Here is a 22,247-nt window from a genome sequence, read left to right on the forward strand (position 1 = left end):
TTTCTATAATACTGTCATTTGATCCCCAGAAACCATCCAACAGGCAAAGATGGTCTGTTACGTCTGTTTTACAATGCGAAAAAAACCGCATTCTGAAATTTAATACATTTCGTGCCTTTTTTAGTCGCTGGTTATCTATTCAAAATCCTAAGGAGCCTCAGGATCGGTTTAAAATTTCTGTTGAGATAGAATCTGAAGATCAGATGGAGATGGCTTCAATGGCAAGGTAACCTGCCAAAAAACCCTCGAAGGAAAAATCAAATTGGAGTGATTCTGAGTGGTCCCACTTTATATTCTCGGATCTGCTGATTGCTGTGAAGCATTTTAGATTTTGTAAAATTAATATTTCAAGAAAAGGTTGGCATCTAATGATATCTCTTTGGATTCTTTCAAGACTCTGACCAGAGGAAAACATATTCCAAGGAAGAAAACTAGTCACCAGTAAGAGAATGCTCGGATAAGGGTGGGATTTCATCCATATAGCACACAGAAGCTCTTAAAATATATCCAGAATCTGATTGTTGAGGTACTGAGCTATGCGAAACGTTCGAGTTAGGTTTTAAACGAGAGCCGAGTCAGTTTGAGGGTAGGTTCGAAATTTGCGAAGATTGCGAAATTTACTTTACTGCTTTATTTATCGAATCCCTGAGATCCCTTTTCAGTTTTACCTTTAAGGGAAATATTGTAGCACTGTCATGGTATCCTATTTTTCAGATTATTTCGACGGTGAACTTTCAAAACTATTCTAGAATTGAAGAATGATTTATCCAATAAATGCAAGACTGAATCGGTTTAAAGAGATCTCTGATATCAAATCAATTTAAAGGATACTTTAATAGTTATTTACATAAGATCTCCCAGTCACACTTGAATGGAAGATTTCTATAGCTTAAACTGGAAGATCTTTGAGCGATAGTCGTGAATCTTCGGAAACCTAATCAAAATACCCTAACCAAAGACAGAAACCAAAGATTCGCGAGCGGTACTCAAAAAGAGTATAGGGGAACATAAGATTTGTGCGGAAAATGGATCTTAACAATATGAACTAAATGTAATTTCATATAACTGCTCAAATTTGCTGAAGGATACAAATTCGTTGCTTATTCACACGTCATACGCCGAATCAGGGTATGTATTTGTACATAGGTCTACCCGCTCATTATATTCGTACATTTTACACTAGGCAAATGAGCATATAAAGGATATACAAAATAATAGTTATCCCATATTGGGGGTAAGCGTCTTCAAAAAGTGTCTAAAGTATAGGGTATGTTTCGAAAGCGCTGTGGAAAACGCATACAGGTAGGAAGACCTAGAATGCGTGAGAATACGTGCGCACGCATACAGTCATACAGACGTATACGACCGAGCGCTTGGCTTTTGAGCGTTCTTTTTCGGCTTTTCAATAACATTTTAAGAGCCTCAAAAGCCAAGCCCAAAAAAATTGATGGGCGTTACTCATGTTACTATTATGTTGTATTGCCTTTGCACTAACCCAATTATTATCCACACCAAAAACGCTTCAAGGCCTCCTTACATCTATAGGTATTTATATTTATTTTTTAAATTATCATAATTTTGCTTGAATTTCAAATACACCATCGATAGATCATCGTCGCGTGCGCAATTTTAGAGATAAATACATATATGCCATAACATAACTTTTGTTTTGTTTCGATTTGCAAGCAAACGGAAGGCGGGAGGGGGGGAAATGTAAAACATAAAATAATTGTATCTAGAAAATGGGTGAATCAATATTTTATATGCTCTCTTCATACACATAGATATATATAATATACAACAATTACGATTACAAAAAAACACGACACGACATTACATGTGAGTGTGGAGAACAGAGCGAAGAGCGCCGTGGAGGGGGGCGGAAGGCGTGTGGTGGACGAGTGATCAAAAAATTTGATTTGTAGAGGTGTTGGGGTTTAGGGGGGCGGGGGCGGGGAAGGCGGGGCAGGCGACAAGAGATAAATTTCTATAATGTAAGCGTTAAATATATTATTTATATTATATGTATAATCGTATATATATATATATACATATATATATATATATATAGGTTTTTATATATGTATGCCTTGAATGTATTTGTATGTGTGTTTGTGTCTGTGTGCATGTGTGTGAGGGCGGAGGTGTGACGCGTGGGACTTAAAGAACTAGAAAACATCATCCATCAGCAGCATTATCAATATCCGTGTTTATATCCGTGTCTGGATAAATTATTGCATAAATTAATAATTTCTTAGGAAAAACACACACAAAAACCCTGTACTCAAAGCATTCTTATATACATATAATACCTAGGCGTATATATATGTACTCAGATATTGTATTTGTTTTTAATTTATATGTTATGTTGTTAATTTGAATCGGGTTTTGTCTCTCATCTACTTGCCTTGCCACTAGTGAGGCAAAAGTTTTTTCTCGGCTCCTACTTAGTTCCCAGTTGCTTGTTTGCTTTTTGTTTCATTTCTATAAAGTATTTGTTAGTTAATGGTGTTTTGGTGTTCTATCATATTGTTACAGTAATTATTTGCAATAAAGACGACGGCATTCTAGGAATTATTTATGCACAAAAGCAATTAGTTATTAGTTCAATGCTCCTCTCCTCCAATGCTTGCTTTAGTTTTCTTCTTTATAATGCTTCTTCTGAATTGTTTCTCTCTCTCTCTTTCTGTTTCACGCTCTGTTGCGCCTCCATCTCGTTTCTTTCTGTGCCGATTTTCGAAGCCAACTATCTCTGTGGATGGGTGCTGGAGCTTGCGACTCCATGTGCCAAAATACAATGTGGTTGATTGATTGATTCATTGATTGTCTCTCTGTTTGTTCAGCCTAGTATCTGCTGTTGTTGAACTGCGAACTGATCGCCGTATTGACCGCTGATGAGGCCGCCTCCTGGACATGCTGATTGCGCAGAAACTCCGTGGTAAACTCTGCCTGGGCCTTGGCCATGCTGGCCCCAGTGCTGCGATAGATCGTGTGTATCTTGGTGATCATCAGTATATTGGCCACGGCCACGGCCGTGAAGCAGAATGCAACATTTAGCAGCAATATTCCCACAATTATACCCGCCGCCTTGCCATCAAACTGAGAGATGGCCGTTATAAAGCCGCAATAGCCCATCTTATCAAAGCCAACGGCCTGCACCACCGAATATATTGTTTGGAAGAAGTAAATGAAGAAGAAGACCATGAAATTGAAGCTCGAATCGTTGCGGAAGGCCTTGTACGCGGGCCGAAACCTATCAAGGGAGAGAGAGATACAGATATTTAAAGAGAATTTTACAGAGCATATATCGCACAGCGGCACTTACCAGCAGACATACGAGGCGGGTGTGAATAGAACTGTGTAGAACAGGGCCAGGAACAGAGTGACAAAATCGCCCGAATGGAACAACAAGATGAGACCCCCAATCACATTGGCCACCAGCGTCATGGTATAGACTGCGCGGGGTAGAGAGACAGGGAGGGAATGGGTGGAGGGAACCCGAGATTAGTAAACATTTCAGGTAACCGGCAGAAGGCCTGCACTTTTAAAACGAATCAAATCTATAAATAATAAAACGTACATACATATATGTACGTTCTATTATAGATGACTAATCCCGGTCGGTCGATCGGCTGGCTTATCAGCAGCTAACGAAAAACGCCATATAATACTCACACATCCAAATGTAGTACAAATGCTTCACCAGTCTCTGAAACTCTGGGGGTATCTCAACTTCAAAGTCCTGGTAGAAGCACGGCTTCACACAGAAATTATCCGGCAACGGGGGCCAGTTGTTCAGATGTGGGACATTTCCTTGGAGCTGCTGTTCGCGGCGATCCAACTCGGCAGCCTTGCGGTCCAGCTCTTCCTGCCGTCGCTACGTCGATGCAAAGACAAAGGGAGAGAAGAATTATCAGCATTATGTTTGCAATTCATTGATAATCGTTGTGCCCGGCCCTAAGCAACGCCCACATATGGCAGCCCCAGAAATGCAACCGCAAGCGGAGAATGTCTACAGTGCGTACCCCTAGATTATCTGCGGGAAAAATTACTTTACAAGATCCAAGAACAATTTCGGGACGGATGAGTTTATCACAAAACAAGACGGTAGATAACGACGGATACGTCTTTATCGGGGGTGTTCTGCAATAAAACATTTCCTCGCATAATCCAACAGATAGTGGCCCGTGGCGACCCTCTATGAAGAGCATTCACTGTACATTCCGCATTCGAAACGCGTTCGTAACGCGAAACCGTCTTGTGCCGGTTTTTTTCTTTTAATGTTGTTGTCTTTTCGTCTCTTGTTTCTACTGATCTAGCACGCACGCACACACAGATCTGTTTGCCACACTGGGGCACGCACGTACCTGCAGTTCCTCAGAGGTGATTTGTATGCTAGTGCTTGGCGCCGAGGCGCCCAGCGAACTGGTCTGTGGGGGTGGAACGTTCTGTGAGAGCGGCTGAACGACGGCCGCCGTGTTGGTGGAGTTGATTTGAAGCTGTGGCTTGGCCTGCTCCTCAAAGGGATTGTAGTCCTCCAATGAAACCAAGGCAGCGCCAGCCTGACGTCTTGCCTGCTGTATGGCGGGATCCTACGGGTTATAGGACATATAGGAAAATTAAACATATGCGACGGTGTCGTCGTTGCAGCACTCACACACCCACGCGTGCATGAACTCACTCACTCTGTGACTGTGATTGTGTTTGTGTGGGTGCGTGTGTGTCGGTTGGAATTTTCATTCCGGACTTACCGCAAACGGATTGTCCAGATTGGGCTCGCCAAAGGGATTTTCATCAAGACCGGAGCCGGACATGTTCTTAGCTAAAGATGATTAATTGCTTGCTTCAGCTATGACCAACGAAAACGCACTCGAATTCTCACTTTTCGCTGTGTATATTTTCGCTGCTGCTCGGTCAAAGCTGTGTCATCAATAACTGCAGGTCTATCGATGGTTGCTATCGATGACTTCACTTAGCGATGGTAAGCAAACAATTAAGAGATGATGGCAGTATATGGTGTGATATATTCTCAGTTATTTTATATCTCTTTTTCTATTTAGGTACATTTTAGACAATAAATGCTTATTCCTTTAAATATTTTATTTACTATTCCTAGAATTTACGTTATGTGGATGAATCACATCCGTTCAGGTTCAAATGAACAGGTTCAGGAACCAATTGCGTCAGCTCCGGCTGAACTTCAACTGATTCCGGCACCGGCGCCCATATTGCTGTTTCATTAACCGCTGCCCGCGACTTCAATTCGGTTGTGCATTAATCTGTCTGCTCTGCGCCTGTAGAACCAAATCCTTGCCTAAAAACATGTCGAAGCCTGCCTACAAAGTTGGTGAGTTTAAAAATAAATGCCCGTGGAAGCATTGCTTCTGCTCCCGGCAACAGGCACATCTGTAGAAGTGAGCGCGCGAACCGAAATTCCTTGTCCATGTGCCGCACCGCACCGCACTTTGCACATGTTTCTGAGGTTAAAGAGGAGCGTGGCGAGCTAACAGCCTGTGCACGTTGTTGCCAGGCTACTAACACATCTTCATAAATATTTGCTTATCTTCCCCGTATCTCTGCCATTTTTTACACGACAGCCGATATCAGTCTGGCCGAATGGGGACGCAAGGCGATTATCATTGCGGAGAACGAGATGCCCGGCCTGATGGCCTGCCGCAAGAAGTACGGGCCGTCCAAGATCCTGAAGGGGGCTCGCATCACCGGCTGCCTGCACATGACCGTCCAGACGGCGGTGCTCATCGAGACCCTCGTGGAGCTGGGCGCTGAGGTAAGATCTGCCCCCGTTATCCCCTTTCTTATCTTCGTTTTGTTTACGCACAACAATCGATTGGCCGAAAAACAATAGTTTTAGCTTCTCCGGGGGGGCAAGTTCAAGGCGCAACCCAAAGATAAGCAAGGTCAATGGGGGCCCCGGCTCCCATTGATATGCTGATGCTTCAGTATTGTTATTTCCTCTGACTAGACACTTTAGTACATCCACACTTGGCAACGGCTGCTGTGACACCATCTCTCTCTCTCTTTTCCTCTCTTGTTGCAGGTCCAATGGTCCAGTTGCAACATCTTCAGCACACAGGATAACGCCGCGGCTGCCATTGCTGCCACCGGTGTGCCTGTGTACGCGTGGAAGGGTGAAACGGACGAGGAGTACATGTGGTGCATCGAGCAGACTCTGGTCTTCCCCGATGGCAAGCCCCTAAACATGATCCTGGACGATGGCGGTGATCTGACCAATCTGGTGCACGAGAAGTTCCCCCAGTACCTGAAGGACATCAAGGGTCTCAGCGAGGAGACGACCACGGGTGTCCACAACCTCTACAAGATGTTCAAGGACGGCCGCCTGGGCATCCCGGCTATCAATGTCAACGATTCCGTGACGAAGAGCAAGTTCGACAATCTGTACGGCTGCCGGGAGTCCCTGATCGATGGCATCAAGCGCGCCACAGACGTGATGATCGCCGGCAAGGTGTGCTGCGTCGCTGGCTACGGTGATGTGGGCAAGGGCTGTGCCCAGGCTCTGAAGGGATTCGGTGGACGGGTGATCGTCACCGAAATCGATCCGATCAATGCCCTGCAGGCCGCCATGGAGGGCTACGAGGTGACCACAATGGAGGAGGCCAGCAAGGAGGCATCCATCTTTGTGACCACCACCGGATGCCGCGACATCATCACCTCCGTGCACCTGCTCAACATGCCCGACGATGCCATCGTTTGCAACATCGGCCACTTTGACATCGAGATCGATGTCGACTGGCTGAATGCCAATGCCAAGGAGAAGGTGAACGTGAAGCCCCAGGTCGATCGCTACACCATGCCCAATGGCCGTCACATCATCCTCCTGGCCGAGGGCCGTCTGGTTAACTTGGGCTGTGCCCACGGCCATCCCAGCTTTGTTATGTCTAACTCCTTCACCAACCAAGTGCTCGCCCAGATCGAACTGTGGACCAAGTCCGCCCAGTACAAGGTCGGCGTCCACGTCCTGCCCAAGGTCCTCGACGAGGAAGTGGCCAGTCTGCATCTGGAAAAGCTCGGCGTCAAGCTCACCAAACTGACGGAGAAGCAGTCCAGCTATCTGGGTGTGCCCAAGACGGGACCCTTCAAGCCCGACCACTACCGCTACTGAGTAAACCCAGTGAAGGCACAAATAGTTATCCAATTCTTTTAAACGTTTTATTCTTTTCTTAAATACTGATCCGCCAAAAGCTCCAATAAAAACCCATCTCACGTACACTCTCCAGCGAGAAATCCACCCCAACCAAGTAACTGCTTATTCTCTATCCCCTCTCTAGGCACTTTAGTTTTGTTGATCGCCTTGTGCGCCTACGGGTCAATCGCATCTACCAGATGTCTTCCGCCTAAATTTATTTTCTGTTATCTCTTAGCACGCCTGAGATTCAGTGAGTCAGCTTATTTTTATTTGGAGAAAATCATTTTTGTCAGCATCAGCAGAGCTGAGAGGAGAGAGGGTATTCAAGATAAGAGGTGGCCTGGTCGATAGATTTGGCTCTCGATTGTTAGCCGGTTTTCGGGCTCGGCTTGTCCCGCTCTGGCACGCTCAGATGATCGATCGTACAATCGGACAGCATCTAGTCATCTCTGTCTGGCCGACTGCAAGTGGGGGGTTACAGTTGCAATTGCAGGTGGTAATATGTGTGCTTTTAGTGCGTTTCGCTTTTCCATTAGATTTACTCGCCGCCCAGCTCTCTCCCAGATCCGACCTGACAGACCTGACTTGTAGCGTGCGAAAGATACTTACTTGCATCTATTATATAAAGATGGCCTCACCTGTGCTGAGATGGATGTGGCTGATGCTCGCCCTGGGCCTTTCGCCCATTGCCATGGCCTGGATGGCACACTTTCGGCCATCCAGCCTCACGCTGCGCATGGAGAAGGGCGATCGGGTGTCGCTCACGCTGGAGAACGTGCCGCCGTCAACGTTGCAAAGCCCCCAGCGATATGTCTTCCGCCTGGAGAGTGCCGCCAATGACCTGGCCAGTGTGCCCGAGGAGAACTCCACCATAGCAATGGATCTGTTGAATCCGGACACACGAGACTGGACGGGCGACATCCAGGTGAATGCCCACTTTCTGGGCGAGACCAAGATCACAGTCCGTCTGTTTGACAACTTGTCGAACAGCAGCCAGCTGCCGACGCAGGGCAGCAACGACAGCACGCTAGACGTGAAGGTGCAGCGGCCGAGCCGTGTGGTGGATCATGTCTTCATCGGCTCCATCGTCCTGCTGATGTCGCTGCTGTACATCAACTTTGGGGCCGCCCTCAATCTAGATGTGCTGCGGGGATTGGTGACGCGACCAGTCGGTCCCTGTATCGGATTCGTTATGCAGGTGGTGGCTATGCCGCTGCTAAGCTACGCTCTGGGAGTATTCATATTCCCCGAGGCCCCGGCCATGCAGCTGGGCCTCTTCTTCACCGGAATCTCGCCCAGCGGCGGGGCATCCAATACCTGGTCTGCGGTGCTGGGCGGCAACATTCATCTCTCGGTGCTAATGACAACGGTTAGCAATGTGGCCGCCTTTGTCACGATGCCGCTGTGGATTTTCACACTCGGACAGCTGATCTTTGAGCGGGCCGGGATGCAGGTGCCATACGGAACGATTGCCACCTACTGTGCCTGCCTCATCATACCTCTGCTGATGGGCTTGGCTGTACAGAAGCGTTCGCCACGCCTCACGCGAGTCCTCGTGCGCCTGTTGAAGCCCATCTCTGCCTGCCTCATCCTGTTCATTGTGATATTTGCGATCATCACGAACTTTTATCTATTCTATCTGTTCTCCTGGCAGGTGAGCCGCAATCACAACCCCAACTCCATCGTGATCTGTATAATAGCTCGTTCCTTTTCCAGATTGCTGTGGCCGGCATGGCCCTGCCCGGACTAGGCTACATCTTTGCCTGGCTGGCTGCCAAGCTGCTGCATCAGACCGCCGCCGATGCCCTGACCATTGCCATCGAAACGGGCATACAGAACACTGGCATTGCCATCTTCCTGCTGACCACCACGCTCGAGTCGCCGCAGTCGGATCTCACCACAGTGGTGCCCGTGTCGGTGGCCGTGATGACACCGCTTCCCCTGCTCGGCATTTATCTCTACAATCGCTGCTGTCGCCCCAAGCCGGATGAGGCGGCTGCAGGAGAGTCCCAGCGCATTGTTTGAGGGAAATTCAGCGGCATTTGTGTATCTTTATATTTGTTTCATTCATCCGATTGTACATATCTGTATTATATATATACATATCTTTAACATAGCGGCTTGCAATGGTTTGCCGCCGAAGAGGTAGCTTTATAGGCCAAGCCGATTATTATACTATAGAAAATATCTTAGTGATACGATTATTCCACACTCTTCCACGTATTATTTGATAATAAAGAAACCCTCATAAAAGTATCAAATGTAGGATTATGATGCCTAAAAGCAGAAACATCTATGGACAAGAAGTCGTGGTTGATTTATAAATCGATTTCCCTAAGATGTAATCGACATTTGCTAAAATTTGTATAAAACGGCCTCCACGCAGAGTGTCAGAGGTCATGATGAAGGATTGCCGGAGCCAGCATGCCTTTAGCAGACTCGAAAAATAATTCACTGAAGTTATACCAAATTTTTTTAATGATTCTTCAAGTAAAGATAATCTTTTAACAAATAGAAAATGTGGAAAAAGCCCAAGCAATTGGTGAAAATTGTGTATAAATGCCCAACAACGAATTGCAGAAATAAACGTAATAATCGACGATAGAGTTAGGCGTGCCTCGACACCAAGATACCCGATGATCAGTTTCAAAACGAAGGCAAATGTCAATGATCTTGTGTCTTACGAGCAAACTGACGGCCAACTGTTCAAGCAATGTTGAATATATCTTGGCCCCTTTAATGACCAAAGATGCCTCTATCTGCTTAAGTTGATCGCAGCATTCGTGTCTTGTAAATCTAGGGAAATGTTCATGCGTTGATTCTATTTTTCTTCAAAGATGAATTTTTGTTTATCGTTAGATGATATTAAACGAACATAGAAGAAAAAGGCAAAAAAATGCCAAGCTTTTGGATGGCGATGGTCAAACTGGAAAAAAAACCAAGGCTATAAATCTACTGCATCTCTAATCCCTGATCCAACAGGATAGGAAAGGAATCAAAAAATATCTAGTATAGTCTTCAATGAATCAATCTCCAATAAAGCCAATCATCCAACAAATATAACAAGGGGATCACTCATTCTGCATATGTGTTTCCAATTTAAATGAGAAGTAAAACCATGATAGAGGCACATGGGCATCGACATTAAGATACCAGTACTCGATTCTATTCCATATGCAAAAATACAAATCTAAAAACAGAATTCATATGCGAATACAAATTTTAAAAAATATCCCGCTGTATTGTTTTACTGCGTAAATTATCTACATATCCGTAAGCCACAGATAGTATAAATATAATTCGTTTACATTACATCATTTACATTCATGAACTCCAGAGGCGCGTATCATTGCCCTCCCATGGCCATGGTCAAGATCGAGGGAGCCTCCTCGAGTATCGTCGGCTGGCAGCAGGCGAGCGCCTGCAGTATCTTGAGCAGGCCAAAGACGGTGTTTGGACCGAGATTAAGCTGCCGGAACGCAAAGAGCAAGCGCAAGTAGTTCACCGAACCACCACTGAGATCCACTCCAGTCAGCATATTGGGCATCAGGTTGTAATAGTTGATCAAACAGAAGACGCGCTGCAGATCGGGCCCGCTGATGGTCGCCACATAGCTGGGCTCCAGTCGCTTCTGGCTGAGAAATGCACGCAACGGTATGCATAGTTGGGTGGTGGAGGCCTCCATTTGCTGCTTGAAGATCTCCTGCATCATCTGGATGAGTTCCACGGAGAGTCGGGGATGATCCGACTCCTTGCCACGACGCAGATACGAATCAATCAGCTTCAGCTGCCACACATCAGTGTTGTTGGGCATGGGTTTCGTCACGTGCTGCGAAACAGAAAGAGTGCAGAGAGTCAATAGAGAGCCGACTCTGGGCGTCAGCTTCTGGGGATAACTTACATCGAAGAGGGTAAGGTAGACGGGTAGAAGATGCATACGATCCTTGACCACCGCATTGTAGAACAGCAGAATCAACTGATGACGCTTCACCAGTTCCTCGTGACTGAGCTGCGTGCCTTTGATGTCCAGGCAGCGACTAATGAATGGCTTTACCAGCACCTCCGCCTCGAATCGCTTCAGATCGTTCGTGTCGATCTGCCAGCAGATGCTCTGCTCGAGGGTCAATGTCTGGGCGAGCATGCTCTTCAGCCGGTCCGGGTCCTCCAAATGAGAGAGACAGCCCGTCCGTTTCTTAATGTCAATGGGTGCACTCATCTCCAGGGCCTTCTCCAGCTGATGCCAGTTGCGCGACCTCTCAAAGCACACCGGCCAGTAATTCTCATCGTCTACGACCACCTTCTGCAGCGTGCTCAGCTCTGGCAGGATGCATGGGGCAATGGGGAGGCGTCGCAGCTCACTGGCGCCCACCTCCAGCACCGAAATGTTGCACAGACACAGCTGATGGGTGTCTATGTCCCGCGGGAGAAACAGTCGCGGCTCCACAGCCAGCACGTACATATGTCGCAGGGCCTGAAGATGATAGCTGAAAAGGAACAAAAGGGATTAAGACTGCTCCTTGATAGTCCTCGATCCGCGTCTCACCGATTGTCATTGCTGTGTATGGGGAACTTGGGAAAGAAGGCGCACACCAATGCCGCAATCGATTCCGGGGTCTGGGCAATGGTAAAGCGTCCCGCGCCCAGAAAGAGCAGTCCCAGCGACATATGTATGGCCATATGAGAGCCGTACGTGATGTGCGGATACTGCGGACCCACGCGCGATCTCAAAAACCGTATGATGCGCAGTATCTCACAATTGCCAGAGCCGGCAAATACCAGGGAAATGGCAATCAGCAGCACCATCAGACAACTCTCGACGGTGGTGCGGCCAGCATATTCGCCCATGGGTGTGCCAGGGAAACCCAGGAATTCCTTGATGGCCGCCCGCAGGGTGGCAAAGGCCACCGAATTCTCAGTGCCCGCGTATTTCAGGCCAATACAAAAGGCGGCACCAGCCACAATGTTGCAATATGCCTGACTGCCGAAAGGGAGAGACAAATGTGGGATATAAAAACGGGAAGAGGAACCTCTGATGACTGCTTACGTGATGGCCTCGTAGTCCACATCTCCATCCTCTGCCTGGGGCTCATCATCGCGCATCGGCATCCGCAGATGAACGCGCAGATTCGCAGGGAATTGCGCCTGGAACCATTCGTTGTCCGGTTGTACATTTTCCCATAGAATCAACCCACGGGCAATGGTGCGCAGCAGCAGAAAATCGGGCCTCACCATGTCCAGCAGGTAGCGCGAATCCGGTGGCTGCATCCATTCGGCAATCGCGGTATTCCCCGAGTTGAAGAACATCAGACCCAAGGCCAGAGTGGCGCCCGGGGCCGTCACATCGATATTGACATTCTCGCCCTCGCGCACTTGGAACGAGGCCAGGCGGTACTTCTCCTTTTGGGAGCCCGTGATGGGACGCTTCACCCCACCCATCATATAGTAGTGGAGCGTATCCGGCAGCTGGAGATCCCTGAGACCTGCGGGCGACTCACCCTGCCCGAGGGTTACCAAGCCCAGGGCCAGGCCTGCTGTCATAGCATACGATTCGCGCTCCACACAGTTCTCCATCTCGGGGCCGGGCGGACGGCCAATCTCCTGCAGCAGTACCTCGGCAATGTGCCGCTTGGCCGAGCCCTGATAGAGCATACCAATCCCCATCAGAGCAGCCACCTGTGTGCTCTGCGGAATGTCCAGTTCCATGGCGGTGGCTGGGAGCAGGGCCTCCAGATGAACGCTCAACAGCTTGGTGATCTTTGTGTCCATGGTGCCCCGATGGGCGGCTGAAATGCCCAATAGGAGGCCCACATTGGTCATCTCATCGCACTTCACGAGGTACTTGTAGACGCTCATGAAGGACAGCGTTTTGAGGTGTCCATTGAGGCCGAGGGCCATGAGGAAGCCAGCATGTTCCAGGGCATTATTCGCCTGAGCCTTGGGCTTGTTGTAGACGATCCACGTGGAGTCCACATCCTGCGCCTGGGGTGAGACCTTCAGGCCGGTGGCCACGCCATTGTGAAACGATGGCCACATGCTCATATTTGCGGGGAATTCGATCTGCTGCATCTCGATGGTGGTGCCCTTGTGCGGCTCACGGCCAACCAGACAGAGCTTCGGCATGGGCACGCTGTCGCTGGGCTTCGGCAGCAGGGTGCGCAGCGTGAACATGCCGCGGCCCAGAGGCAGGGTCATGGTGCGGGCGCACAAAGCAAACAATTGCTTTTCCTGCTCCTCGATGAACTCATGATCGCTCGTCCCGGGGGATTGCTGCACCTCGATGGGCACCGGCTCGGAACTGCTGAGCAGGCGACGCACCTCCTCCACCCTCATGTCGTCCGGAAAGCGCAATCTTAGCAGTTTCGTGTCCATATTGTCCATATCATCGTGCCGCAGATTCGCATCTGGCTCTGTGGTCATCCACTCCTGCCCCACACTCATGGCACACCTCGCGGACAGTGAATCCTCCTTGTAGAGACGACCGCAGTGCGGCTGCTCGATGCTCTTCTCCAGGAATGCCAGCGTAAAGTGGGAGGCCAATTCGGGTCGCAGTATCAGATCATAGGCGGACATGCTGCTGCTAATTGGCGGCGCAACGCGTGCCTCCTCCAAGGCATCGGCCACAATCAGATGCACTGCAGCCGGAAATCGCTCAATATCCTGCCGCTTAAAGCGCATGGCCAGCAGCAGTTCCAGCAGCTGATGATACTTGGACACACCACCCGTTATCGTGCGCTTGGGGCGCTTTGGATAGTTCGATTGAACGGCCTCCGGAAGCTCGAGCAGCTGCCACCAGTGCTTGATGCGCTCGGGCCCGTGCAACACCAGCGACAGCAGCTGCAGCATGTTGCGACTGCGCTCATTGATGCACTCGATGAAGCTGTAGGGCAAGACCTCCTCGCGGGCCATCACAATGTGCTCCATCTGGCCGAAGACACTCGGCGTGGGCACTCGCAACAGCTCCTGGTGCTGCATCATGGCCCCGTGCTCGAAACTGAGCAGCGATAGCTTGCTGGTCTTGTGCGTGAGCTCGGGAAAGTCCAGGACATAGTGCAGGACATAGTTATCCAGCTGCATATCGATGGCCATCTGATGTAGGAACTGCAAAACGGAGAGAGAGAGAGATGTTCAAAGACATTCTGTGTGTACCGGCGGTAAGGGAAACAGTACACACCCCTGCCAAATAGGACTCGGCCGCCTGAAAGATCACATCCAACTTGAGATCCTCGTAGAGCAAATGCAGGCTATAGAAGATGGCGGGTATCATCTGAAAGAGCGGGGCGCTCATGTCCACGCTGTAGCTGTGGCCATCGCTGCCGCATGGCGCCAGTGTTGTCTGCAGCAGCAGAAACTCCCAATCCTCGTCGGTGTACTCCTCGCAATCGTTGTACTTTCGCCGCTTCTTTGGCTCATTCTGGAGGCCGGCACTCAAGCAATCGCCGCCAGCTCCTCCGCTCTCCTCTGTCTGTGGTGAATGGGGCACTGGTGTGGCACACCGGCCATAGGTCTCCGACGTTTCCATATCGGGCGCCGCTGTGCACCCCATGAGTGCGAGCAGCGTACTCCGAAAGATCTGCCACTCTTGTTCACTGCTGAGATCACGGGACCCCGGCGGATTGCGGGCACTGTACCAACGGATGATGAAATGCAGAAACTGTGTGGGATTCAGGACCTGCCGCAGCGTGGCAATGCAGCGTGTCACCAGTCGTGTGTCATTCAGCAGCGGCAGGGCGATCCGCAGCATTCGGCCGGTGGCGTAGACAAGGGTCAAACGATTACCCGCCGGATCACGCAGCGCCTTGCAGATATTGTGCGCCTGGCGGGGCGTATAGCAGACGACCTGCGGGGCAATGGGCGACAGCATGTGCAGCTCCTCATCAAAGGAGGCCAGATCTGAGGGTGCCTTGGAGGGCAACAGGCTGCTACGACGAACTTCCTCAAAGGAGCTTCTGCTGGTGGTGGCCTTGGCGCAGCCCCCTCCTCCTGTTGCTGTTGGCACAACCTTGGGCGTGACCATCGATATGCTGGGCACACTGGGGGCAAGCAGCGGTGTGATGTGCACCTTGGAGATGAGCACAGTGCCCGTGTAGAGGATCAGACTGCCACCAGGATCCAGGACAGCAATCATATGCATGCGACTCAAGCCCACAGCATCCTTGGCCGGCAGCGTAGAGGCCATGGTAGAGAGCTGGACGTCGGGGCTGCCATAGCCCGTGATCCTCACCATCTGCAGGCGGCAGGAGCGGGCCAGTAGATAGCACATGTACGTCTGACCCACCAGATCCGTGTGAATAAAGCCGCGCGTGGCCATCTCGCAGAATTCGCGTTGCCTGTGGGAGGCGGAAACCGATTTATTCCACTTAAAGAAAGCCGAACAGGAAACATTAAATCACGTACCTGCCATAGGTATTCTCTGTCCAAATATGCTCCAGACACATCTCCGGCTCGATGGGCTTGGCGGGCTTCACGTGGCTCATCTTGCGCATATCCTTGGCGGACATGGACTGACCGAAGCTGCTCTGCAGCTGACTGAGCGGCGTGCCCAGGGAGGCACGACTGAAAGGCAAGAAACAAAGATATATTAAAATCGAGCTCTCGGATTGGCAGGGGGAACCACTTGCTTGGTCTGGCCGAGGACGCCGCTGAACGACTGCGATTGGCTGAGTCCAAACTTGGAGTGATTGTGCCCCAGTGGGGCGTGTGTATGCGCGCCCCCAGTGGTTGTTGTGGTGGTGTTATTCCTCCCCAGAAACCCAGAGACATTCGGCAGCACTTTCGGCGTGGCTGGAAGAAAGAGATTAAAATCGATTTCTATTCTAATTTGAATAAAAACATGGATTTGGGACTCACTTCCTGTGGCCTTGGGTGTGCTGAAGCTGGTGGCACTTGACGATCGTGGCCCGATCGTTGTATGCCCCAGATCCTGCTGCACAAGATTCACTTCCTCGGGCGTTACCTTTCGCAGGCGCGTAACAAAATGCTTGAAAAACTTTGCGTCGTAGAGCAGCACCAGATCGGAGTCTTCTGTCGTATAGATCACACTGTATTCGGGTTCTATCACATAGCCGGTGGCATTGGTGCATGTTTTGAGGACCACCGGACAGGCCTCGTGCAGCGGATGGGACATGGAGAACAGCCGCGGCATGGGTATCGAGAGATTCGAGATCAGAGCATTGTCTGCGTCCTTTTCCAGCAGCAGGCCGTGCTTCGTCTGCCACAGCTGGGCGACGGGAAACTCGACGCTGGCGAGGAAATCCTCGCCATCATTGCAATAGACTCGCATGGCATCCGAGTCCATCACGCAAATGGCCTTAAGACTGTCGTCGTCCGACTCGATGGTCGCCTTCAGCTGGGCCAGGCGGCCGCGTACGAAGGTGCGATTCAAGAAGCAGGCAAACTTCACCGGAAAGTCGGTGGTGAAGCACATGCGCTTGTAGACGCCATCGTCCGCGTCGCCGAGGCCCTGGGTCCATATGACTGTGTTCTTGTTCACATACAGCTCCTCCTCGTTGTTGACCATGTAGTCGCACATGGGCTCCTCGCGATGCTCCATCTCTGGGTTCAGCAGGTGGCGCGGCAGCGAAGACAATTGGGTGGCAGCTGCCGCCTTGGGACCGCATTTCTTTGCGTGCTCAATCAACTGGGTACGACGATGGGTACGCTCATAGCTGGCCTCGTAGTCGTCGTAGATCTCGCGTATCGACCAGAACTCTTGCGGCTCCTCGGTGACGCCGCCGGCGGAAATGTTCACGTTTTGGAGACGCTGTAGCAGAAAATGCTCGGTGGGCTGGTATTTGGACAGCGGCTGATCCGGTGGACCGGGATGCTCTTCAGCCGCCTGACGACCACGCGGAACGAATTCCCGTGGCGGTTCTGCGACGGCTATCATCTCAGAAAATGCATCCAGATTTGCAAAGTTTACAAAAAAAATCCCGCGAACGAGCGCCGCTTTTCTGCCAATAACAATTTCAATTCGCAATTGGTGTGACCGCACACTTGTGGCGGGTAAAATATGCACTGTCCAGTTATAACTGAATTCGTAACCTATAGATTAGTACTCATTTTAAATGACATACTAGGAAAATCAGGTCCTATTTCAGACACACAAGTGAAGAAAAAAAGGCAACAAATAAATGGCATTTAAATATGATATTTCGGTGCAAATACCTATCGCACCCAATGCATCGCAGCAATCGATAGTTGAACAGCTGATGGTGCTGCCTGCTCGGGCATTGAATTTGTGTAGTCCGGCAGCACTAGTGCTATCGCTGCTATAAGTAAGTTGCAAAACAAAACTAATTTATGAAATTGGATCTAGAATTTATAGAAAATTCGCACTTCCGAAGCATTTAAACGTCGTAAACAAAATCATAGTAAGAATTGCCAACACCGCACTCCCATCTAACAAATGAAAAAGAGTCTGCCTGTCATTTCCATTACGTAATCCAAACATCAGTGCTCCACCACACTCTGACTTCCCTACGCACCATATCCTCATGTCTCATATTGTGTTTGTTTTACAGACTTATGGGCAGTAGTGTTGTCTCGCAATTGGCTCGAAAGTACGCTGCAGTGATTTTCTTTCCCACTGTTGCAGTCGGCTCGATTTACGCAGATTGGTCGCACACCCGCAAGTGGAAGCGCCAGCAACACCAGTTGGCACACAGCGCTCAGCTAAAGAGTCAGAGCTAGGAGGAAGTATTTCGTCAATATCCCGCTAAGATGGTGCTCGGCCTGGACAAACGTGCCCTGTGGGCAGCCGTGCCGTTATTCGGCTTCGCCCTTGGCCACTTTCTGGACAAAAAGGAGACGGAGCGAATGACCATGTTCCGCGACAAGAGCGCTCTGTATGCCCGTCCCGGTGGCAGCGAGAACCAAACGCCATCATGGTGAGGGTGGGCAGCACTTTACTTAGCATAAAATAACATGTTTTTTCACTCTTAACTAATAAACCGTAAAATGGCTATGTGAAAGTTGCTCTGGTGAGTGCGATCTGTAATCTGTATAACCCACAATGCTGTGTATCTGCCCGACCTGTACAAATCTGGCTGCGGTGACGGGGCGAGCCCGAGAATACGGGACCCGAGTGTAGACCTCTCTGCGACTTGATTTATTTATGAAGGATTGCGTCTGCGTCTCGTTTGGACCCATTGTTTGTTTTACACATGAAAACCATAAAAACATCAACACAGGGGCCTAACGATAAGCCAGGGCCCTCTCTGGACCAGGCAGAAGATAACATAACTCGTTTTTCCCTCGAATTTACCTGGCTCTGAGGATCCTCCTATTGCATGTTTATTTACTCAAGTAGAAGAGAGACAACACCATCGACCCGCGATGGATGCTTCTGTGTGTGTGTGTGCGTCTGTTTTTATTTAGAACTGCGCAAAATTCTTGCTTGGAATCCGTCCCGTTATATTGCTAACAGCTCGGCTCGGCATACTCCTCTATACTGTCCACTCAATGAAAATGCATTGGAAATATGTTTATGAAATCTGAGTGGTAACATAATCCAATCTCCGCTTGAGAGGCGCACCGCAGCGCATAGTATAGCCAGACGACAATTGAGAAACCAAATTGAAATGCCAATGCAACAAAACTAATTTATTTTTATGGTCAGGCTCGTCGAGGGTGGGGGAAAAGGCTCGGGTTTGGGCTCAAGAGGCAACAATAGCTGGAATTGCCAGGGCGTGCTGCGTCATGGAAGATTTTGATTGTGTCCAACGGTTCTATTTTGTACACAGGCTCTCCTGAGGTCCCGAAAATTCGCCTCACAAGTGCACGTTGCTCGCACAGCGGGGGGAGAGTGTACGAGTACGATAGGAAAGGCGATTTGCAAAGTGCATATTCTCGTTTGTGTGCGAGAGTGCGACAGCAACAGATTACCATTCTTGGAAACAAACGAGAAATGCAGGAATATCACGGCATCAGTGCTGCCAGCAAGCGACGGCGGGAAAATGTCCTAGTGGTGCAGTAATGCATACATATTCATAATATTTGCATATAGTAGATACATTCAGATAAAAAACCGATTCTTAATATGGATTTTTGGTTACTTTATTTATCTTTCTTCAGAAAATCTGGGTCTGGGAGTGCATTATTTTTGTCTGTGGATAATATGTTTGTTTTAAATGATACTACAATACTATAAGAATGAATAAATAAAGAAAATACATATTTATTCCCATTCTTGTGGTTACCATAGTCGCTAAGCCAGCATCACTCCGCTTATAACTATATTTCTTCGGTATGTTAGCGGAAGGGCTAGATTTAGCGGGAAAATAGCTAAGCGAGCAGTGCCATCGGTCTTTTCTGTATTTTGTTGTTTGCTTTTTCGCAGGTAGCTTGTTTGTGTGGGTGCGTCGGCGCAGCAGCCTTCGCTTCACCCGAAACCCGTATGGAGAGGCAGAGAGGAGGCCAGGCTGGAGTTCAGTTCGTGTTCGGACTTCGACGCGAAAGTACAGATACAGGGCGAGAAATAGTGAGGAGGAGCAGACCCACAAAAAGAACGGAATCACGCGTCGTCCCCCTTCGCTCGCTCGGACCCACACACAGAATGAGCGACAAGCCGCAGAATGTGGCCACCAGATCCGGTGAGGATCCGTCAGACTTTGCCCACAAGACCCTGCAGGACTACGAGGTGCTGGCCGTGATGGGCAACGGCTCGTTCGGCACCTGCTACAAGGTGCGGGACAAAAGCACCGGCGAGCTGTTCGCCTGGAAGGGCATGAACTACGACGAGCTGGACGACGACAAGTGCGATTCGCTCGTCTCGGAGATCAGTATGTTGCGCCAGCTGCAGCATCCGAACATCGTGCAGTACTACCACCATCTGGTGAACCGTGAGGCCAAGTCCATCTATATTGTGATGGAGTGCTGTGCGGGCGGCGACCTCTCCCAGCTCATACAGCGGGCCCGAGCGCAGCGACAGCGCTTTGAGGAGCGCTACATCTGGCGCGTCCTCTTCCAGCTGTGCCGCGCCCTGCAGGTGTGCCACAACAAGATACCCAACGGCACCATCCTGCATAGGGACATCAAGCCGGCGAACATATTCTTGGATGCGGCCGGCAATGCCAAGCTCGGGGATTTCGGTCTGGCGCGTATGCTGCGGCGGGACCAGAGCTTTGCCGCTTCCTTTGTGGGCACGCCACACTACATGAGCCCTGAGCTTGTCAAGGGACGACAGTACGACCGCAAGAGCGATGTCTGGGCCGTGGGCTGCTTGGTCTACGAGATGTGCGCCCTGCGGCCACCCTTCCGGGGGCGCGCCTTCGATCAATTGTCGGAGAAGATTGCTCAGGGCGAGTTCAGCCGAATTCCCGGCGTCTACAGCTCCGATCTGCAGGAGATAATTGCCTTTATGCTGGCCGTGGACCATGAGCAGCGTCCCGGCATCGAGGTAATCATCCGGCATCCGCTTGTCGTGCGCAACATCTCGGAATTGGATGGGGAATTCCCTACTTTGGTGGAGGCTGGCGAGGATTTCAATATGCCTGGCATGGGGCGGCTCTTCGAGGATCTGCCCGAGCTGTCCAGCACCATGTTTACGGAGCAGTACAGCTTCAACGAGGACTACGGACAGCGACGGCTGAGCGTCACTGGGGTCTTCACACCGGATCTGCGCAGCGAGCTCTTCTACTCGGCAAAGCGTCGCATCTTTCCCACCAACAAGGTCCAGCAATCGGATCCAGCGCTCTACGAGAGCATCAGACGCGAAGAGCAAGTGGCGGATCAACCGCAGAAGCGCTTGGAGGAGGGCCAGGGCCAGAGTCCTCGTCTCCTCACGCAAAACATCTTCGATGATGTGCTGCAGACGCGTCTCCATGCCATCCGTGCCCAGGAGTCACTGATGCAGCAGAAACTCCTCGAGCTGCAGGCACGCGAGAACCAGCTGCAGCTGACCGAGAAGCGTGTGCAGGCCCTGCAGCGGGAGCTCCTCGAGAAGCTGGATCAGCAGCCGCCAACAGCCACGTGCTGCAAGTGCAGCCAGACGGACACAGCGATGGCAGCTCCTCCCATTCCACCGCGCAGGCCCCACACGAAAGTGCATCATGATGACACTTACTGCACCATCGAGCTGAACGAGACCTCTCCGACGGTGGCGAAGCTCAACCTGGCCGCCCTGCCTGCGCCCAAGTCCCTGCAGAGTCACGCCAACACTCTGCGCAAGGTCACGTTCCAGTCGCCACAGAAGTTCGTCACGTACGGCATTGAGAATGTACCTCCTCCAAGCAGCGCTGTGCCTGTCCCTGTTCCAGCGACCACTGTCCAGCCCATGCAGATGAGCGTCTCCAGTAATGATTCGGGCGACAGCCAGGCCTCCTCCACTCGCCGCAAGTCCATCCTGGCTTTGTTTGGGCTTAGTCGAGGCTCGAAATCGGTCCCCAAGCCTGTGGCTGTGGCGCCACCAGCCCAGCTGCAGGCGCAGCCGCCGGCCAACAATCGATTCCGGCCACCATTGGCTTTGAAACCACCGGCAGCCCAACAGCCAGCAGGACCAGGACCGGCACCAGCACCATCCGCACCGCTGGCCAACCTCTGGACCAAGGAGCAGAAGAAGCAAGCCTTTGAGCTGCTGGCGGCCATGAATGCTGCCGAAAAGGATGCGGCAGGCGGCAGCAGTGTGGCCGGAGCCGGAGGGAGGCGGCAGCACCTCCGTCAGTCGGTGCGGGAACGGAACTCGACGATGCAGAGGAACCGCATGCGTCGCTCCCTGGTGGTGGCCGGCGGTGGTCCCCAGAAGCTGTCGTCCCGCGAGCAAATGCTGATTTGAGGGCGAGCCAGAGGCGGAAAGGATTGAGGCGGGTGCCAGGAGCGGTTCGGAGCGATTCGCGCCTTGTGATGTGGAATAAGTTCCGTTATGCAAGCATACAACGTACCATTTTTTTTTTCCTATTTTTTGTGTGTTTTTTTCATGAAGGTCTTTCAATCCTATAACGTGTATTATTAGTTGTAAGACCATGGCATTATCTGTGCAATTTTTATTAGAAGTAATCCTCTTTAGCAGTACAATATCTTGTATTGAATAAAAAGAAAATATTTACAAGAAATTCGAAGTTTGATACCAAGTTCCGTTAAATTCAAT

At 50.4% G+C, this 22,247-nt stretch overlaps 7 protein-coding genes across 8 annotated transcripts; 5 read left to right on the forward strand and 2 right to left on the reverse strand.

Moving 5' to 3' along the window:
* Positions 1-2,292: 2,292 nt before the first annotated feature.
* Scamp (secretory carrier membrane protein) lies at positions 2,293-4,984 on the reverse strand. Its single transcript, XM_001355165.4, has 5 exons — positions 4,752-4,984; positions 4,368-4,592; positions 3,676-3,877; positions 3,326-3,455; positions 2,293-3,253 (listed from the first exon to the last, which is right to left on the reverse strand). Exons 1-5 carry the CDS (start codon positions 4,812-4,814, stop codon positions 2,845-2,847), a joined length of 1,029 nt encoding a protein of 342 aa, XP_001355201.1. The 5' UTR covers positions 4,815-4,984; the 3' UTR covers positions 2,293-2,844.
* Positions 4,985-5,189: 205 nt separating this feature from the next.
* Ahcy (adenosylhomocysteinase) lies at positions 5,190-7,277 on the forward strand. Its single transcript, XM_001355166.4, has 3 exons — positions 5,190-5,347; positions 5,598-5,788; positions 6,059-7,277. Exons 1-3 carry the CDS (start codon positions 5,323-5,325, stop codon positions 7,139-7,141), a joined length of 1,299 nt encoding a protein of 432 aa, XP_001355202.1. The 5' UTR covers positions 5,190-5,322; the 3' UTR covers positions 7,142-7,277.
* Positions 7,278-7,640: 363 nt separating this feature from the next.
* Positions 7,641-9,426, forward strand: LOC4815328 (P3 protein). Its single transcript, XM_001355167.4, has 2 exons — positions 7,641-8,819; positions 8,882-9,426. The coding sequence occupies exons 1-2, from the start codon at positions 7,794-7,796 to the stop codon at positions 9,188-9,190; spliced, it is 1,335 nt and encodes a 444-aa protein (XP_001355203.4). The 5' UTR covers positions 7,641-7,793; the 3' UTR covers positions 9,191-9,426.
* A 948-nt stretch (positions 9,427-10,374) lies between these two features.
* On the reverse strand, positions 10,375-17,051 carry shtd (anaphase promoting complex subunit 1). The gene is made up of 8 exons (XM_001355168.4): positions 16,013-17,051; positions 15,784-15,946; positions 15,560-15,718; positions 14,337-15,492; positions 12,210-14,263; positions 11,709-12,143; positions 11,067-11,649; positions 10,375-10,994 (listed from the first exon to the last, which is right to left on the reverse strand). Exons 1-8 carry the CDS (start codon positions 17,049-17,051, stop codon positions 10,512-10,514), a joined length of 6,072 nt encoding a protein of 2,023 aa, XP_001355204.3. The 3' UTR covers positions 10,375-10,511.
* A 276-nt stretch (positions 17,052-17,327) lies between these two features.
* LOC4815123 (uncharacterized) lies at positions 17,328-17,893 on the forward strand. 2 transcript variants are annotated; one of them, XM_015186675.2, is made up of 2 exons: positions 17,328-17,439; positions 17,686-17,893. In XM_015186675.2, exon 2 carries the CDS (start codon positions 17,690-17,692, stop codon positions 17,852-17,854), a length of 165 nt encoding a protein of 54 aa, XP_015042161.2. In that variant the 5' UTR covers positions 17,328-17,439; positions 17,686-17,689; the 3' UTR covers positions 17,855-17,893. The 2 variants fall into 2 exon arrangements, with proteins under 2 accessions (XP_015042161.2, XP_015042160.2); XM_015186674.2 differs by having other exon boundaries at positions 17,406-17,535.
* ND-MNLL (NADH dehydrogenase (ubiquinone) MNLL subunit) lies at positions 17,855-18,135 on the forward strand. Its single transcript, XM_033381535.1, has one exon. The coding sequence runs from the start codon at positions 17,885-17,887 to the stop codon at positions 18,053-18,055; it is 171 nt and encodes a 56-aa protein (XP_033237426.1). The 5' UTR covers positions 17,855-17,884; the 3' UTR covers positions 18,056-18,135.
* A 1,373-nt stretch (positions 18,136-19,508) lies between these two features.
* Positions 19,509-21,958, forward strand: Nek2. Its single transcript, XM_001355170.4, has one exon. The coding sequence runs from the start codon at positions 19,560-19,562 to the stop codon at positions 21,933-21,935; it is 2,376 nt and encodes a 791-aa protein (XP_001355206.4). The 5' UTR covers positions 19,509-19,559; the 3' UTR covers positions 21,936-21,958.
* The last annotated feature ends 289 nt before the right edge of the window (positions 21,959-22,247 follow it).

The sequence above is a fragment of the Drosophila pseudoobscura genome, chromosome X (assembly GCF_009870125.1).
Source record: "Drosophila pseudoobscura strain MV-25-SWS-2005 chromosome X, UCI_Dpse_MV25, whole genome shotgun sequence".
Lineage (NCBI taxonomy): Eukaryota > Metazoa > Arthropoda > Insecta > Diptera > Drosophilidae > Drosophila > Drosophila pseudoobscura.

Excerpts from the sequence above, each read along its gene's own strand:
- Scamp (XM_001355165.4), bottom strand. The coding sequence starts at position 4,814 with ATGTCCGGCTCCGGTCTTGATGAAAATCCCTTTGGCGAGCCCAATCTG. Across the intron at positions 4,593-4,751 it reads ATCTGGACAATCCGTTTGCG|GATCCCGCCATACAGCAGGC; the intron begins GTAAGTCCGGAA and ends TATAACCCGTAG. Across the intron at positions 3,456-3,675 it reads TTTGTACTACATTTGGATGT|TCTATACCATGACGCTGGTG; the intron begins GTGAGTATTATA and ends TACCCCGCGCAG.
- Ahcy (XM_001355166.4), top strand. The coding sequence starts at position 5,323 with ATGTCGAAGCCTGCCTACAAAGTTG. Across the intron at positions 5,348-5,597 it reads GAAGCCTGCCTACAAAGTTG|CCGATATCAGTCTGGCCGAA; the intron begins GTGAGTTTAAAA and ends TTTACACGACAG. Across the intron at positions 5,789-6,058 it reads TCGTGGAGCTGGGCGCTGAG|GTCCAATGGTCCAGTTGCAA; the intron begins GTAAGATCTGCC and ends CTCTTGTTGCAG.
- LOC4815328 (XM_001355167.4), top strand. The coding sequence starts at position 7,794 with ATGGCCTCACCTGTGCTGAGATGGATGTGGCTGATGCTCGCCCTGGGC. Across the intron at positions 8,820-8,881 it reads TCTATCTGTTCTCCTGGCAG|ATTGCTGTGGCCGGCATGGC; the intron begins GTGAGCCGCAAT and ends TTCCTTTTCCAG.
- shtd (XM_001355168.4), bottom strand. The coding sequence starts at position 17,051 with ATGATAGCCGTCGCAGAACCGCCACGGGAATTCGTTCCGCGTGGTCGT. Across the intron at positions 15,719-15,783 it reads GGCGTCCTCGGCCAGACCAA|TCGTGCCTCCCTGGGCACGC; the intron begins GCAAGTGGTTCC and ends CTTGCCTTTCAG. Across the intron at positions 11,650-11,708 it reads ATACACAGCAATGACAATCG|CTATCATCTTCAGGCCCTGC; the intron begins GTGAGACGCGGA and ends GTTCCTTTTCAG.
- LOC4815123 (XM_015186675.2), top strand. The coding sequence starts at position 17,690 with ATGGGCAGTAGTGTTGTCTCGCAATTGGCTCGAAAGTACGCTGCAGTG.
- ND-MNLL (XM_033381535.1), top strand. The coding sequence starts at position 17,885 with ATGGTGCTCGGCCTGGACAAACGTGCCCTGTGGGCAGCCGTGCCGTTA.
- Nek2 (XM_001355170.4), top strand. The coding sequence starts at position 19,560 with ATGGAGAGGCAGAGAGGAGGCCAGGCTGGAGTTCAGTTCGTGTTCGGA.